Genomic DNA, 15287 nt, shown 5'->3' with positions numbered 1-15287 from the left:
AATCGGCTATAGAATAACTATAGAAATTTCTGTTTAAGCCTGTAGAAACTTGTATAAATGTATATGCAGGGGGGACAGGTATAAAGTCGACGGTACACAATAGGCCCGGACCCCAACTGCCAATTCATCCCTCCGAATAGGTCTTTCTTCTATCTGCTGTATCTTTAAAAGGACTTCGAATTTTCAAAAATCACTTTACTACCGTATTCTAGACATGTTAAGAAAGCAATTTATGAAAAAAAAAACGATTTTTTGAGTCCATCGCATGGGATGACCCCCTTATGTAACCATTCTCAATTATATTTTTCCACATTAAACATAACTTTTATGAATTTAATTATTTTCTATGAAATCTATATAAAACTTCACTTTCAATGGTATCTCTTTCTATGACGGAACTGGACTAAAATTCTCTTAATCTTATTTTGGAATCTTTGTATGATTTCTAGATTTGACTGGGAAGTAGTTCCCCACAGCTGCTTTCTGTATGTCCAAATGGGCTTCATAATGATTTTATATACTAGAATTTTATTTTGTAATGACAGCTGCGATTTTATATCAACTACCCAGTAAAGCTCTTGAAGTCTAAGTCCCATATCTTTCGAAACGAATTCTTTATAGTACATTTTACATTAACTTGTGACAACTGAAAGCAACTACAAAAAACACTTGTTTTTTGGAAACAACACATATGGCTCGAAATGATCAGTGTATTAATAAAAAAACAGATTTAAATAACCTATAACCAATAAGTGTAATCTATGCATATCTTTTATATTTTGAAAAGCAGATTCAATGTCATCAGTCACCAATTTATCTAACCTGTAAAATTCAACTTCATACATAGCGATTTAACTTAATCCAACTTATAAAAATTTAATGTCATTCATAATCTAACCAATAAATAATCAACGTCATTCATATAACCTATAAAATTTTAATGTCATTCATTATCTAACTAATGAAAATTCATAACGATTTGAATAGCAACCATAATAAATAAACTTTATATTTAACTCAAGCGTAAAATTTTAATACCGATTGTTGTATCATATGAATCTAATAATTTTTTCAAAAGAAAAAAACAAAATTCAAGATATATCAATCCTCAATTAATTGATGTAGATGATTTTCAATATTGTTATACTTTTTTTCATATTTTTACATTGTATTTTGAACATAATTGGAAAGTAATCTTTACCAACTAATTTATGGGCGTTTTAATTGTACTTTGTTGTTTTATAGATCTTATCAAGGTCTATCTGTGTGTGAAAAGTCATGATGATTGGCGCATGCGCAGAAGAGTTTCTGTGGAAAGTATGCAAATGCATTATTCTCACGAAAAATCAGTAGATAAAATGAAAATTTAGTAATTTTTTTAAGGTTAGGTTAGGTTAGGTTTTTTGATAAAAATAATGCATTTTCATACTTTTTTTACAGAAACACTTCTCCGCATGCGTCAATCATCATGACTTTACACATACAGATAGATCTTGATGAGATCTAGTTATCCATGGTTCGATTCCTGAGATAATGGCCACTTCCGGTATCTCCGGAAGTAAATGTTTCCGCATAAAATACATACGATAAATCTTATGTTACCATCTATACATAAGTATTCGAAAGTTCGAAACACATATTAAAAAGAATACACTTCGGTTTTGGATTGCCGAATCCAAAAACTAGAACGCTTATGTCAATAAATCTAAATGATTTGTATAGATTTGAAATATAGGTATATATCCAGGACAAATATTCTACGCAAGGTTTTTCAATTGGATTCATTCAAAAGTCGTAAGAAACTGAAAATATGTTTTTTTAATTATGAGAAAAACCACAAAGCTCAAATGTCACTTGTAATAGAATTATTTATTTGAAGGAATAGTGGTCGAAAATAGTTATACAACCACATATTTCTGTTAAAGAGGCTTTGCAATTGATAACACTAATTTTTTTTTCAGAATGAAAACATATCAGGGGCCGAATCAAGTTACAGTGGTAGTGATGGTGAGATGGATACAGAAAACCCTTCATCAGGTTTTGCACAATCAGATATTCCTAGTTTTTCTTCAGTATCACCACCCTCATCTCCATTTCCATCAAGTAAAACTCCCGTCACATCCACACAATCTTCAACATCAACAACGAAATCCCAACATAATCCAATTTTAGCACCATTGGTCTATCAAACACCGGAAGGAATGATGTACACAGCAGCGCCTACTACGGGAGGTGTACTACTAAGTTTAGCTCCGACAGATGGTAGTAATACTCATCGGCAATTCATAACTATTCCGTTATCAATGGTGGCGTCGAACGGTCAAGGTGAATTAGATTTATCGAAAAGGAAATGATCATTTGACCAAATCATAGTTCATTTGATTATCTCGAAGACAAACCTTCGATTATATTATAATTAATCAAAATCAATAAAGGGCTAAGTATTTCTATGTAAAATTAAACAAGATTTCTACGAAGTAGCATAAAAATATAATTATGGATTGAATAAGAAATTTGTATCAAATGAAAGTGTGGATTTTGTTTTCGAATTTTCACAGCAAAATTCAAAATATTTTACATAAAAAGGTAAGAGATGAATTGTATAAATCCTAAATATTTTTTAGTTATCGATACATTTTCATTTACTTATGCATATACATGGTGCTTCTAAATTCATGCAACAAGTTTGGAGGTGATTGCTTGTATGAAATTAAAATGGGTCTTTCCTTTAACAAAATTTCCTCAGCCCACCCATTTGCTAAATATTGGGGCGTGTGTCGAGAATTTAACTCTGGAGATCGAGGAGGCTAATGTTGGCCTACTCGACAAATCCAACGGTACATTATTTGAAAATTGATGATTTCGGATGTTAACAATTCACAAAATCTAACACGTTGATAAATATTAATATAAAAGAGCTTGAACCCATTGGATGTGGTAAGGATATAACTGCTGCTCTCTTAAAACTCACTACACAGATGAATAGCTGATATTTAGGATGTTGGCGATTATTCTAGTGCTTGTTTCTGGGTTTACAACAATTTAATCTAAAATTTCTTGTACTACCACTACATTTCTAACTATCCGGAAATGACCAGTGTTGGTTGAACTTTTTTTTAACATTCCAGTTTCGGATAAGCGGTTGTGAATACGTGCAAATACGGAATAATAAGGCGTCATTCATGTCGGCCATTCCGGTTTTTGTATACATGTTACAATATACAGATAATGCAAAAATAACAACCTACAAACTTAAAAGTAAACTTCGATTGGTTACTAATCAGTCATTTTTCAAGAGGTATAGTATTGAATTTTTAAAAAAAAAAACACAAAAACTTTTAGAAAATTGGAATCGATAGAACGATCAGTATAATTTGATGTTTGAAGATGATTTCATGGAAATGTTGGCCGCGGCCCGCTTTAGATAGCCCATGCGCAAGGTCCAATTTTGGCACACTCTCTCCAACATATCGAATAAATGCTTCAATATTGGCTTCCGGTAGATCAATCGTTGCTTATTTATCCCTGTAGATATTAGCATTAACCCCCACAAGAAATAGTCCAAATGCGTTAAATCACACGATCTAAGCGGCCAATTGAACCAAACGTGAGATGTACTGTTCACCTAAGGCGGCTTTTAATTTGGCCATTGTTCCGCGTGCCGTGTGGCATGTGGCACCGTCTTCTTGAAACTACATGTCAGGCATGTCCAATTCTTCCATTTTGGACAAAAAAATCTTCAATCATCTCACCGTAGCACTCGCCATTCACAGTAATGTTCCGACCATCGTCGCTTTTGAAGATGATGCCGCCGGCCCATAATCCACACCAAACAGTGACTTTTTCGGCATGCATTGGTAGCTCTTGGAATGCTTCTGGCAGGTCTTAACTACAGATGCATCAATTTTGCTTGTTGACGTTTCCATTCAACCAGAAATGAGCTTCGTCGCTGAACACAATTTTTCGGTAAAAAAGTAGATTTCCCTCCAACTTTGCCAGCGCTCATTCACCAAATGTAAGACGTTGTGGGATATCTTGAGGCTTCAATTCTTGCACCAGCCGTATCTTATAAGGTTTCATACCCAAATTCTTTCGCAAAATTTTCCACGTTTTCCACGATTCACGGTCATCAGTAACACTGGCGGATACAGCCGCAAAATTTTCTTCGGTCCTCAATGTATCTTTGCGTATTAGTGGTTTAATGTTCAATAGTGTAAACTGGGTTTGAAATTTAGTCACAAACTTCCGAATAGTTGCCTCAGTAGGCAGACCAAACTACTAAATTGGAAGAATTGCCCGATGCGCTCTCTTAATAGAGCATGAATTTTCATAGTAAAATTGAATCATTTACAAGCGTTATTCGTTCGTAAGTCGATTCATGATTAAATTATACTGAACAAGTTTGACAATGACACAAGACACGATTCACGCGTCATCTGTCAAAAACAGTGTTGCCAAAAAGATACTAGCCAAAAATTCACTCGTTATCAACAATATTTTTTGACATCAGTCTACTAAAATTTGAATAAACATTAAGTAAACATGGTAAATAAATTATTGTCAAAGTGACAACGGCCTACTATTCTGAAACGTTGTAACAAAAACTAGGAAGAGTTGGTTATTTTTAGAATTTATTATGAGTCTCATTACATTTTACTGTTTTCCATTCAATTTATTAAAAAAATTATAAATTATGGTGTCTATTCCCTTTTCTCAGTAGCTATGGGTTTTGAGAAAAAAAATACAGATTTTAAGTTATAATTTTAATTTATAAAGCTTTGTGAGTGCATGTAAATCACAGAATTTCAAGTTTCTCGTATTACTAATATTTTAGAAAGAACAAAATAAAAACTCAATTTTAGTTACCACCGTAATTTCATACGAGCATTCACCTCGTGAATTTTGTTGCACGAGTATCAAACGTTGGATCGATTTTATGAGAGTAGTATTTATGTAGTTGCTCATTTATTAATTAAGTTTTAAAGTTGCTGTCAAATGTTGTATGAGAAAAAAATTCATTAAATTTATGATTTGCGGGTTCTACATACAAATTTTTTTCAGTGGAAAATAACGAAATATAAGTTGAAAACAATATTACGTTTTAAATTTGCTCTTTATAATTGATTCGGTTTTTGTAACAGGTGTAACTCCAAGAAAGTAAACTTTGGGACAACTAAGAAAAAACTGCTTAAATCAAAATATTTCACTTAAAATATTTCTTAAAAAATGTCAAAATGTAAAGATATTCAATTTACAACAGAATTCAAAATTTTACACTTCTATCTTTATTCATAATTGTAGTTATATACCTCTAAAAATTTTAAGAACGATCGCCCCTTTAAAAAAAGAGATAAAAAACAATTGAATTTCAAGTAAAGCTGTTATTTTTAATGTAAGACAATATTTACGGTTTACTAAAAAGATATTAAAATGTAGATTTTAGGCCATATTTCTGATTTATGGGTCATGGATGGTTTCTTCAGCCTCGAAATCGCTGGTAATCAATCTCTTGAAATCTGTCATCAGTTGTCCAGTCACAAATTTCTTCGAAAAACCCCCGATGCTCATCTGGAATGTAGGCTCTCAGTTTTTTAATATCTTAAACGAAAGTGGGAAGAGAGTATCTTCTTTCGTCTTAGCCAGTAAAAAGTTATGACGAATAATAACATATATTGTAGGTTAGGCTTCAAACATCCTTTTAACTTAAATCCATAAACGAACATAAATAGAGTACATTTTATCCTTCTTATCTGTGTTTTGTTCTTTTGTTTCTTGTGATAAACAAGATTCTTTGTAAAACTTATTTTGCCATTTTCTGAACTCTAAAACTATATGAGATGATGTAACCTCATGAACAGTGAACTTATTAAACCGTGATGAGTTTTGCAAAATTATGTCATGAACATCAAAAATGCGGTCGTGTTTCTTTAAGGCATTAGATATTTTTCCGAAATCTCTGTCATACAGGAGGAAACTGTGGCCGCGAACAGGGAAATACTGAGTGACCTTCTGGAACCGACCTGAATCTGTCAGGTATAGCAGAACCTTGACATCGCTTGGTTTTTGTTTTGGCCTGAACAGTTATCACTGAACAGAACTGAACAGTGTATTGATTTCAGGTTTTCATTAAAAAAAAGCAAAACTCATTAGGGCTTTTTCGTACTATACCCTCGTGGTACATAAATAATGTTGTGTCGCCTAGAAAGACTGTACAAGGATGTTTAGTAACATCCACTACAATATTTGTGAGGTTATAATAACAATAGACAAAAATGAGCAGTAACAGCTGACTGCAAATAAGAGGCGAAAACCCAGAAATCAAACAACAGAAACCCTAGAGGAAGTGGACTTACGCCTTTTAAAAAAAACTCTTTTGGACTCGCGCCTTTTTAAAATAAATCAAAAAATTAAAATGCTGATTTGACTTATTTCCACTCGTGTAAATATAGCCCTTTTAACAAAAATCGATGTATTCTGATGTTTAGACTACAAAACCAAAAAAACAAAACCTGAAAATCGAAAAAAAAAAAACCTACGCTGGTTTAAAGAAAACCGATTCAATTGGACATTAGGATAAGCTCTTAGGGTAATTCCCAGGGAGATGGCTACAAGCGAGAGATAGCTAATAGAAAAAATTTCTGGTTTTAATGCCGATGGTACTACTTTCAATTTAGTTCGTTTCGTTTGTTGGTGACTTTTTTTTTTCGTAAAAATAATGGAAAAGTAAGTAATTTGAATTTCAAATATTCGATCTAATTGAAGATTTTAACCTGAAAATAATCTTCAAATTTGAGAAACTGATTTGATTAATAGGAAGAGATATCCTCAGTGATATAGTATTTACGGGAGTGATAGCGATAAAATTTAATTTGGTTATTTTGGTGCGGCCAACGAAAAAATACTGAGCAAGCATATAAAAGACATGCAGTCACGAGGTTTTTCTTTGACTATCAGTAATTTAAGAGCTGTTGCATTCAAGTATGGTGAGCAATAAAGAATTAAACACATATTCGTATTCCGAGGCTTCATTGAGGAAATCAGAAGGGGTGTCATATGCTAGAAGTCATGGAATGTATTAAGCAGAAGTAAGCTCCTATTTTTAAAATGATTCAGACGTCTCTCAGTGAAAATGTCTTAATAAATAAACCTGGCCAAATATAGAATCCCAGTTGCAATTAAATAATTGACCAATTCATGTTTTGGTTGAAAACAGTTCTAAAACTGTAGGTATCTTAACTTTCTCCGAAAAAGGAGAAACAATCACGGTAATTGGTTGTTCTAATTCTTTAAGAGTACGCTTTTAGTGAAAACATTCAGCAACTTATTGAAATAAACATAAGACATGGAGTGCATATCCACAACAAACCAACACCGACAAAAGTACTGAACGGAGTATGTCCACTGCTTGTAAAATTAAATTAAGTCAGCAAATGGACCAAACATCTAAGCATTTTTTTAAAACGCATATCAAAATTTGAGAAAATAGAAAAAAATAAAGAAGATAATTCGTAGCTTGTCTGATAGCAGTTGCGACGAAATTCCCTTCGTTTTCAATGAACTAAAACTGAAATCGGAGAAAAAGACAACCGCAGAGGTTGTTATGATCGATATTAGAGGAAAAAAATAATCGAGGATTAGATATAGTGCAATATTTACATGCCATGGGTGAATGAAAAATGTACGGTAGGGTTTGAGGGTATGTCTTCTCATTGCGATAATAAGAAAAATAATTAAATGATCTAGAAGGCAAAGGGAGAGACAGAAGATGTACTTTCCCAGACAACTATGGACATCATTCCTAGATACCTTGAGAGATGTCCAGTTCTAGTTTTTTTTAAGGTTAAAATGATATTTTTTTAATTCAGTAAAGTAATTTATCGTTGATTTTTGATGAGTTATAAATAAAATTCAATTTTCTATACAAATTAAATATTCTATTGAATAAAATTCGTCCTCATTAGAGTTTTAAAGTTACTAGGGCCATCGCCCACGGAATTTCCCTATATGTTATTATTATTATGTAATAGAGAAATAGGACTGTAAGCTAACTCTAACTATTAAATTCTCACAATATGTGAAATTATTTCAATGGTCAACTCATTCCTGGTTGAATAGAGCATATTGACTCAATCCAGCTCCAACAAAATTATGATCAATATGATTTTATTTGATAGATTTCTCTTGATTTGAAATTACAAGAGATTATAACGAAATATTCAAATAACAAAATTAAATAACAAAATTTTCGATCTTTGTTCCATAATACTGGATTATTTTCTCATTTTTCATGTTTTTTTTATTGATTTTTCCCTTTATTTGTTTTTATTCTAGCTAATATATTTTTTATTATATTAATGCATCTATATGTTTTTCGTTTTAGGTCTCTTCTGTTTAAAAATTAGTTTTTTTTAATAATTTTAATGAAATTATTATTATTTAATAATTTTATTAAATAATTAATATAATATATTTAATAATAAAATTATCAAAAGCTCTAAGAAATAAGAAATTAAAGAAATTTTTTATACATAAATTTCTGTCAGAAGAGAAGGATTTAGGATATGTGGTGCCTTTCTTTCTTATTTTGGCCGTTCCTCAAAGCTCTGGTATATACCCCGCCTCTACACTGCTTCAACTGAGGTATGATAGAAATATTCTTCAATATTTCTATCACACGTCAATTTGAATCCCATGAATTTCAAGTTTTGACAAGAATTAATACAATTTAAAGCCACCGCAAATTTTAATTAATTATTTTCTAGACGATGAATACATAAGTATTCGAAAGCTTGAAAAATATATTAAAATTAGTCTACTTTGGTGTTTTATTGCCACGTTCCCAATAAGAAAACGCTTATTATTCTGAAATTCCATTATCAATGATGTTTTAATATTATTTTCGGATGTTTTTTATTAGAAACATGAAAATTAGAGATTCCCTCATCACCGTACAGCTTGATCTCATTACATCCGTTGCGACTGTCAATATTGTCGTCAAACTTCTATACTTTTCCCATTCTATTTCACTCTTTGTTTTTGATGTTTTTCAAATTTCATAGGTTACCTGTAAATTTTTCTTTCCATTTTCTCTATCTTTATCACTTGTATTTCTATATTTACTTCCATTCCCTATTTATCACATTTTCTTCAAACTTTTGTTAATTGTTCTTAATTCCTCCCCTACAACTTTGCAGACTTTTAAAGCAATAATGTTCTATACTCTTTTCCATATCTTTTTACTTCTTATATTTTTCTATTATTCATTATTATTTATAGCTTAGATTCACTACAATTTATTGTTCTCATCTATTGCCAGTTTTATTCACAAATAAAAACTACCACCTAAAAAAAATTGAATAAATGAAATATTGAGAGCAAACATTAGGGATTGACGTACGTTCTGTTGATTGAGTCAGTTGAAACATAAAAACTGTAACAGAAAAACACAATTTGGGGTGTTTGCTGCAATACGTATACATATATTGTTGCTAAAACATTTCAATCTTGAACTATTTTAGACAATCGAGGTATGAGTTGATCTAAAATACATAATTAAAATATTAAGATAGTAAATATAGTACTTCCAATATCAAATACAGATTAGAAAAGCTCTTACCGACAATTTTGTTTGATCTGCCATAGGCGTAGATATCTCATTTTATAAATTTATTATTTTTATAAATACTTCTAAAAATAATATGTGTCTTATGCGGGAAAGTATTCATTAAAAGGCAATCGAATCATTATAAATTGGACGTTATTTGAACAGATGCAATTAATTGTAGTCCTACTTGAAACTACAACTGAATATTAAATTATAAAACGTAAAGAGACGAGTAAAGAGTAACTGCCTGTAAGGGCGTTTGGCTTAAACAGGGTACCAGACTTGAACTGAGCCCTTTTTGTACCCCAATCGTTCTTTTTTCTGGAAAATGAAATTTCAAAGCAAAAACCCTAAAGGAAAATTGCAAATAAAACAAAAGAAAAAACATTTCAATTTCATGACTACTCGATAAATTATTTACTCTAGTTAACTCAGCAATTCTTATTATCAGATTGCTGAATATTTTCCTTTTTTAAACATTCGAATATATTTAAAGTAACTTGTTGTATTTGTATATCTAAATCTCTATTATTAAATTCATACCTGTCTTTTTAACTCATTACACTGTGCAATTTCATTGTCTTCATTCGCCCAAGGTCTATAGAACGCCATATTTCTATTTATTTAAAGGAATTTATGAATTAAATGAATCTCACCAAGCAACGCCACTCTTAATCGTAGACTGTCTGGCAGGAATATTTCGAAAAAATAACGACGGCTTCGATCAATAGACATGCATTTATGTTTACGATTCGATGTTTTCATTGGTAATGTGTGGAGATGATGAGTCCACGTGGACTGACGATTTGTTATATTTATAAAATATTGATTGCTCGTCGCACAACTGTCTTCTGCAATTGATATTGGAAGAACTATAAATTTGTAAGTAAGTGATTCAGAATTTGATAAGCGATGTACTTAATAGTTCAGGACACAATTTGTTTTGTTATAAGAAAGTAATACAATCGATCACTCTCCTTCTATCCAAAGAAACCACGTCTCAATTTTCTTACTACTAATTAATAAGTGTTCATAATTCAAGTTACCTACATGTAATGAGGTGTTCGGTTTATATGTTTTTGTTTCATTATTGTGTGCACGAAGTTTAGTTCCATTTTTGGAATGATTTCAAATAAAAAAAATTACTAACAAACCAAAAGTTAAACGAGGACCAAATAATTAACTGTATTGAAAAATGGGGGTTTTAAAATATTATGTGTGGTTATTGTTGTTGTTAACCTTTCTATTATAATTTGTATTCATATAATTCTAATACGTTAGTATGTTAGATTATCATTTTTGGTCAGTTTTTCATTGTAATAATTAATAAGTGGAAACGTTAGTTTGCAATAAATGGGAAATCAAAAACTTTTCATAGTTTATAATTTCAATATAATCATGTACTTCCATTCTACTCTTTACCTATTTTAATACTATTCCATTATCTTAAATTATCTGATCTGAAGCTAATGTAGAGATGATTCGAAATTTGTGTATCCATGGAGTTTAATGTGTTAAACAATAATTTACATAGTAAAGATCTAGAAAAATATTTGTCAACGAAAATATTCAAAAGATATTCAAGTGAGATAAGAAGTTTTTAATAACATATTTTTGAATTGTTCCATCAAATTCACTTCCATGAGTGGTGATTCAAGCAAGTACTTACTACTGAATTCACAATTTCAAACTTTACTTGAAAAATCAAAAGATACTCCTTATCTAACACCATCATTCCAAATGATATGCTAAAATTCTTAACGCTATGACAGAAATTCAGTGATGAACCAATTATTTCAAAATATATTTTTATGAAAGTTCATACAAGAAAGAGACATTCTTAGCTCTTCCATACCCAGTATCCCGGAACGAAATATTGCTATTGCAAGAGCAACCAATATAATTACTAATCCTAACCCTTACCTAATCTAATCACGTAGTAAAAAACATATTAATTCAATCTTTCGCTCTCAACACATTGGATTAAAAAACTTTTTTAAACAGAACCCCAATTTGATCTTAGTACAATTAGATAAGGGAAATGTAAACGTTATCATGGAGAAGTCCCAATATCTGAACCTCTCGAATGATATCATTTGTAATAATAGTTCTTCACCGAACTTTCATCCCTCATCATGATTCCTCTATTCAGACAACAGAGAATACTTTAGTTGAATTAATTTTTTTTAGGAACACAAATGGATGAGACTACACGAGAAAACTCACTAGCAATCATGGTATTTCTCAAAATTTCACACGCTTTCTAAAGTCACAAACCTACTTTATCAGTAAGACTGATAGTACCCTACACAATTTATTGCACAATTATTGAAATTGAAATGATGTATAAGAAACTTATTAATTTTCCAACTTTTCAAATAACTGATAACTGTTATGAATTAATAACAAATAATAGAAATTGAAAAACTATATTGTTTATTTTAATTGTAGCATCAATGAACACTTCAATTGAATCTCTTACTAATTGGTCAGCTGAAATTGTGATAAAATCTTATAGTTATAACAATGATTATTATATCAAGATATACACCTTCACCATATATAAATTTAGTAATTCCTAAACTTTCCGGAATATTAAATCTACAAAAATTAAGATACCGTACAGTCAAATCCTCAATATTCAATCTTTTTTACTAAAATGAGGGATAAAAAACCAACTAATAAATTGATTAACATAGTTTATGAAATTCCTGGGTTAAATTGGGATAAAAAATATTTTGATCAGCTTAAGAGGTCACTCACCAATCGGATAACCTCTCACAAAAGTGATAGCAAATTATATCCTGATAGATGCGCGTTGGCACTAAGAATAACTACAATAAACGCCTATTTTTAGAAACAACACATATTGCTCAAAATTATCAGTGTATTAATAAAAAAACTGATATATAATTATCTCACCTAAAGAAAATCTCGGATAGTGTCTTCTTCCAAAATTACTTAAAACTATACAGAAAAATTTATAATAAGATAATAAAAGCTGCCAAGGATATTTATTGTGATAGGAGACTCACCAATTGTCGTGATGTTGCTAAAGAAATATGATCTGTTGTGAATGATCTTAGAATAAGGCTTCTTCGTCGAGAACAATCTCTACTTCACCCGATAATCTCAATAATTACTGTCAATGTACGAGTTCTAAGACTTTTTAACAATAAACGAATAACCACCCTGCGTCCACCCTTCTCTTAATATTGGCTCCAAAGTGGGAGACGTAACGTCGGTTCAATCGTTACGAATCCAACGAAATTGATGAATATTTGGAATGGAGTTTAATTACTAGTTATTATCTGTAGAAGTAAGTGAGACCGTTTATAAATACAAAATAATGATGTTACTTCGAAATACTATTAATGAGAGTATTCATTGACGATGTTCTGTTCGGAATAAAAATGATTATTATAGTTTTTTTTTCATATCTAATGAATGCGAATGTGAATTATTGCTTGAATAAGACAAAGAGAAATTTTGGAACAACAGTTAGGAAGAAGAGAACTGTGAAATGTAAATCAGTTTTTTCAAAAAGAATGAAAAATGGGGGAAAGGGCAGACAATTTCCATTCTAGATTTTATTTTACAGTATCACCCAGAAATATAGAACAAACCAAACAAAAATTTCTATACCTAAAAGGGCTTCTTTATGTACCACTTTGAAAGAATCCCACTGTAAAATCTGCGTATAGACGACAAGAAGATGATCCCTATGTACTGTACCACTTCCAAAGACTCCCATTGGATTATCTGCAGACAGACAAGAAGAAGATGATCCCTGTGTACTGTACCACTTCAAAAAAAATCCACTGGATTATCTGCGAACAGACAAGAAGAAAATGAGCCGAGTATACTGTACCACTTCCAAAGAATCCCATCGGATTATCTGGGGACAGACGAGAAGAAGATGATCCCTGTGTACTGTACGACTTCCAAAGAATCCCATTGGATAATCTGTAGACAGACCATAAGAAGATAACCTCTGTGTACTGTACCACTTCAAAAGAATCCCACTGGATTATCTGCGAACAGACAAGAAGAAAATGAGCCGAGTGTACTGTACCACTTCCAAAGAATCCCACTGGATTATCTGCGGACAGGCGAGAAGAAGATGATCCCTGTGTACTGTACGACTTCCAAAGAATACCTTTGGATAATCTGCAGACAGACCAGAAGAAGATAATCTCTGTGTACTGTACCACTTCAAAAGAATCCCACTGGATTATCTGCGAATAGACAAGAAGAAAATGAGCCGAGTGTACTGTACCACTTCCAAAGAATCCCATCGGATTATCTGGGGACAGACGAGAAAAAGATGATCCCTGTGTACTGTACGACTTCCAAAGAATACCTTTGGATAATCTGCAGACAGACCAGAAGAAGATAATCTCTGTGTACTGTACCACTTCAAAAGAATCCCACTGGATTATCTGCGAACAGACAAGAAGATGATATGAGTGTGCTGTACCACAAAGAATTCCACTGGATTATCTGCGGACAGATGAGAAGAAGATGATCCCTTTGTAATAAAACCATTCAAACATGCGAGAAATCAACTACTCGGTAAATTTTTTGATGAATTTCATGAATTGTACTTAAATTACGTAGATATTAATGTCCAAGGGATCTCCAAAGACTCACAATAAATATCATAAACTACAATTCAAAGATTTTTTTGTCATATATTTACTCTAATTATTTTTAAACCTTTTCATAGCTCTGGGCTTTAATGGCTTAATAAGCAATATCAATAGATACTTTAGAAAAAAAATTTATTTGTGAGTGCAATACAAAATATGTATGAAGCTACTGGTTATATAAGCTTTATTTATATCTTGTTAGTATTGAATCGTTCGAAAGTAGTACATGACTGAAATTTCTCTTGAAACAACGTCTTTTAACTGTTCTTTACGTGAAAATAATCAAGGATCTCACACGAAATCTTAGTTCTCAAATTCTGAAATTATATTGATAAAAAATGTAATTTACATAATCGTAAGATAATTTTAGATGTCAGTAGAGGTGGTAAACGATAAATCCGCCACTGACTAATAGTTAGCATAGGTGGAGGAACAATTTAGGTTTTTCTATACTGTTATTATTTATTGACAAATAAAAGGAACTTTTTTTACTGTCCGCTATACGTCCTGCACGTTTTTATTTTAGAATCTATTTTCCGACATCCTTTTCACATTTATCTGTTTTCCACGAATGAGAGAGAGAAGAACGAGAACGGTGTCTATTTCTGGTGCGCTACAAATATAGTTATATCGTTCTGTAGCCAGTTCTGGGTTGTGTTTGGAATTAGAACCAATTTGACTTGAGTTAAGAATATTTCCTTTCGGTTTTAGATAACGCTAGTCGCCAGTTATTTTCGGAAATTTTTCAGAAGCGGACTAAAAGAATTTAATAGAGATTCCCTCATATAAATTCACAATTGTAATAATAATGATTGGCAATAAATGGATAATTCTTCCGTTCTACATTTCTAGTATGGCTTTACCCACAAAATTTATGCCTAGTATTTATTTTTCATCCAAAAATAGGGGTTTGATGATTTTTTTTAAATTAGAAAATATGATGAAATGAAAAAAAGATAATATTAAGTACTAGAGGATATTTAAAATGGGTAATTCTATACTTTCACGGTTCTTTCGTTTTTAAGCTCTAT

General features: G+C 31.4%; 1 protein-coding gene across 1 annotated transcript in view; it reads left to right on the top strand.

Annotated features, from left to right (window-relative positions):
- The window catches only part of LOC130891674 (serum response factor homolog), a 255795-nt gene extending 250374 nt beyond the window's left edge, over positions 1-5421 (top strand). Inside the window, exon 4 of the mRNA XM_057796547.1 lies at positions 1962-5421. Within this exon, the coding sequence (XP_057652530.1) occupies positions 1962-2354 (393 nt within the window). The 3' untranslated portion in view covers positions 2355-5421. The remainder of the gene's footprint in view (positions 1-1961) is intronic.
- The last annotated feature ends 9866 nt before the right edge of the window (positions 5422-15287 follow it).

This window comes from Diorhabda carinulata, chromosome 3 (assembly GCF_026250575.1).
Source record: "Diorhabda carinulata isolate Delta chromosome 3, icDioCari1.1, whole genome shotgun sequence".
Lineage (NCBI taxonomy): Eukaryota > Metazoa > Arthropoda > Insecta > Coleoptera > Chrysomelidae > Diorhabda > Diorhabda carinulata.
This window is presented reverse-complemented; position numbering and strand designations above follow the sequence as displayed.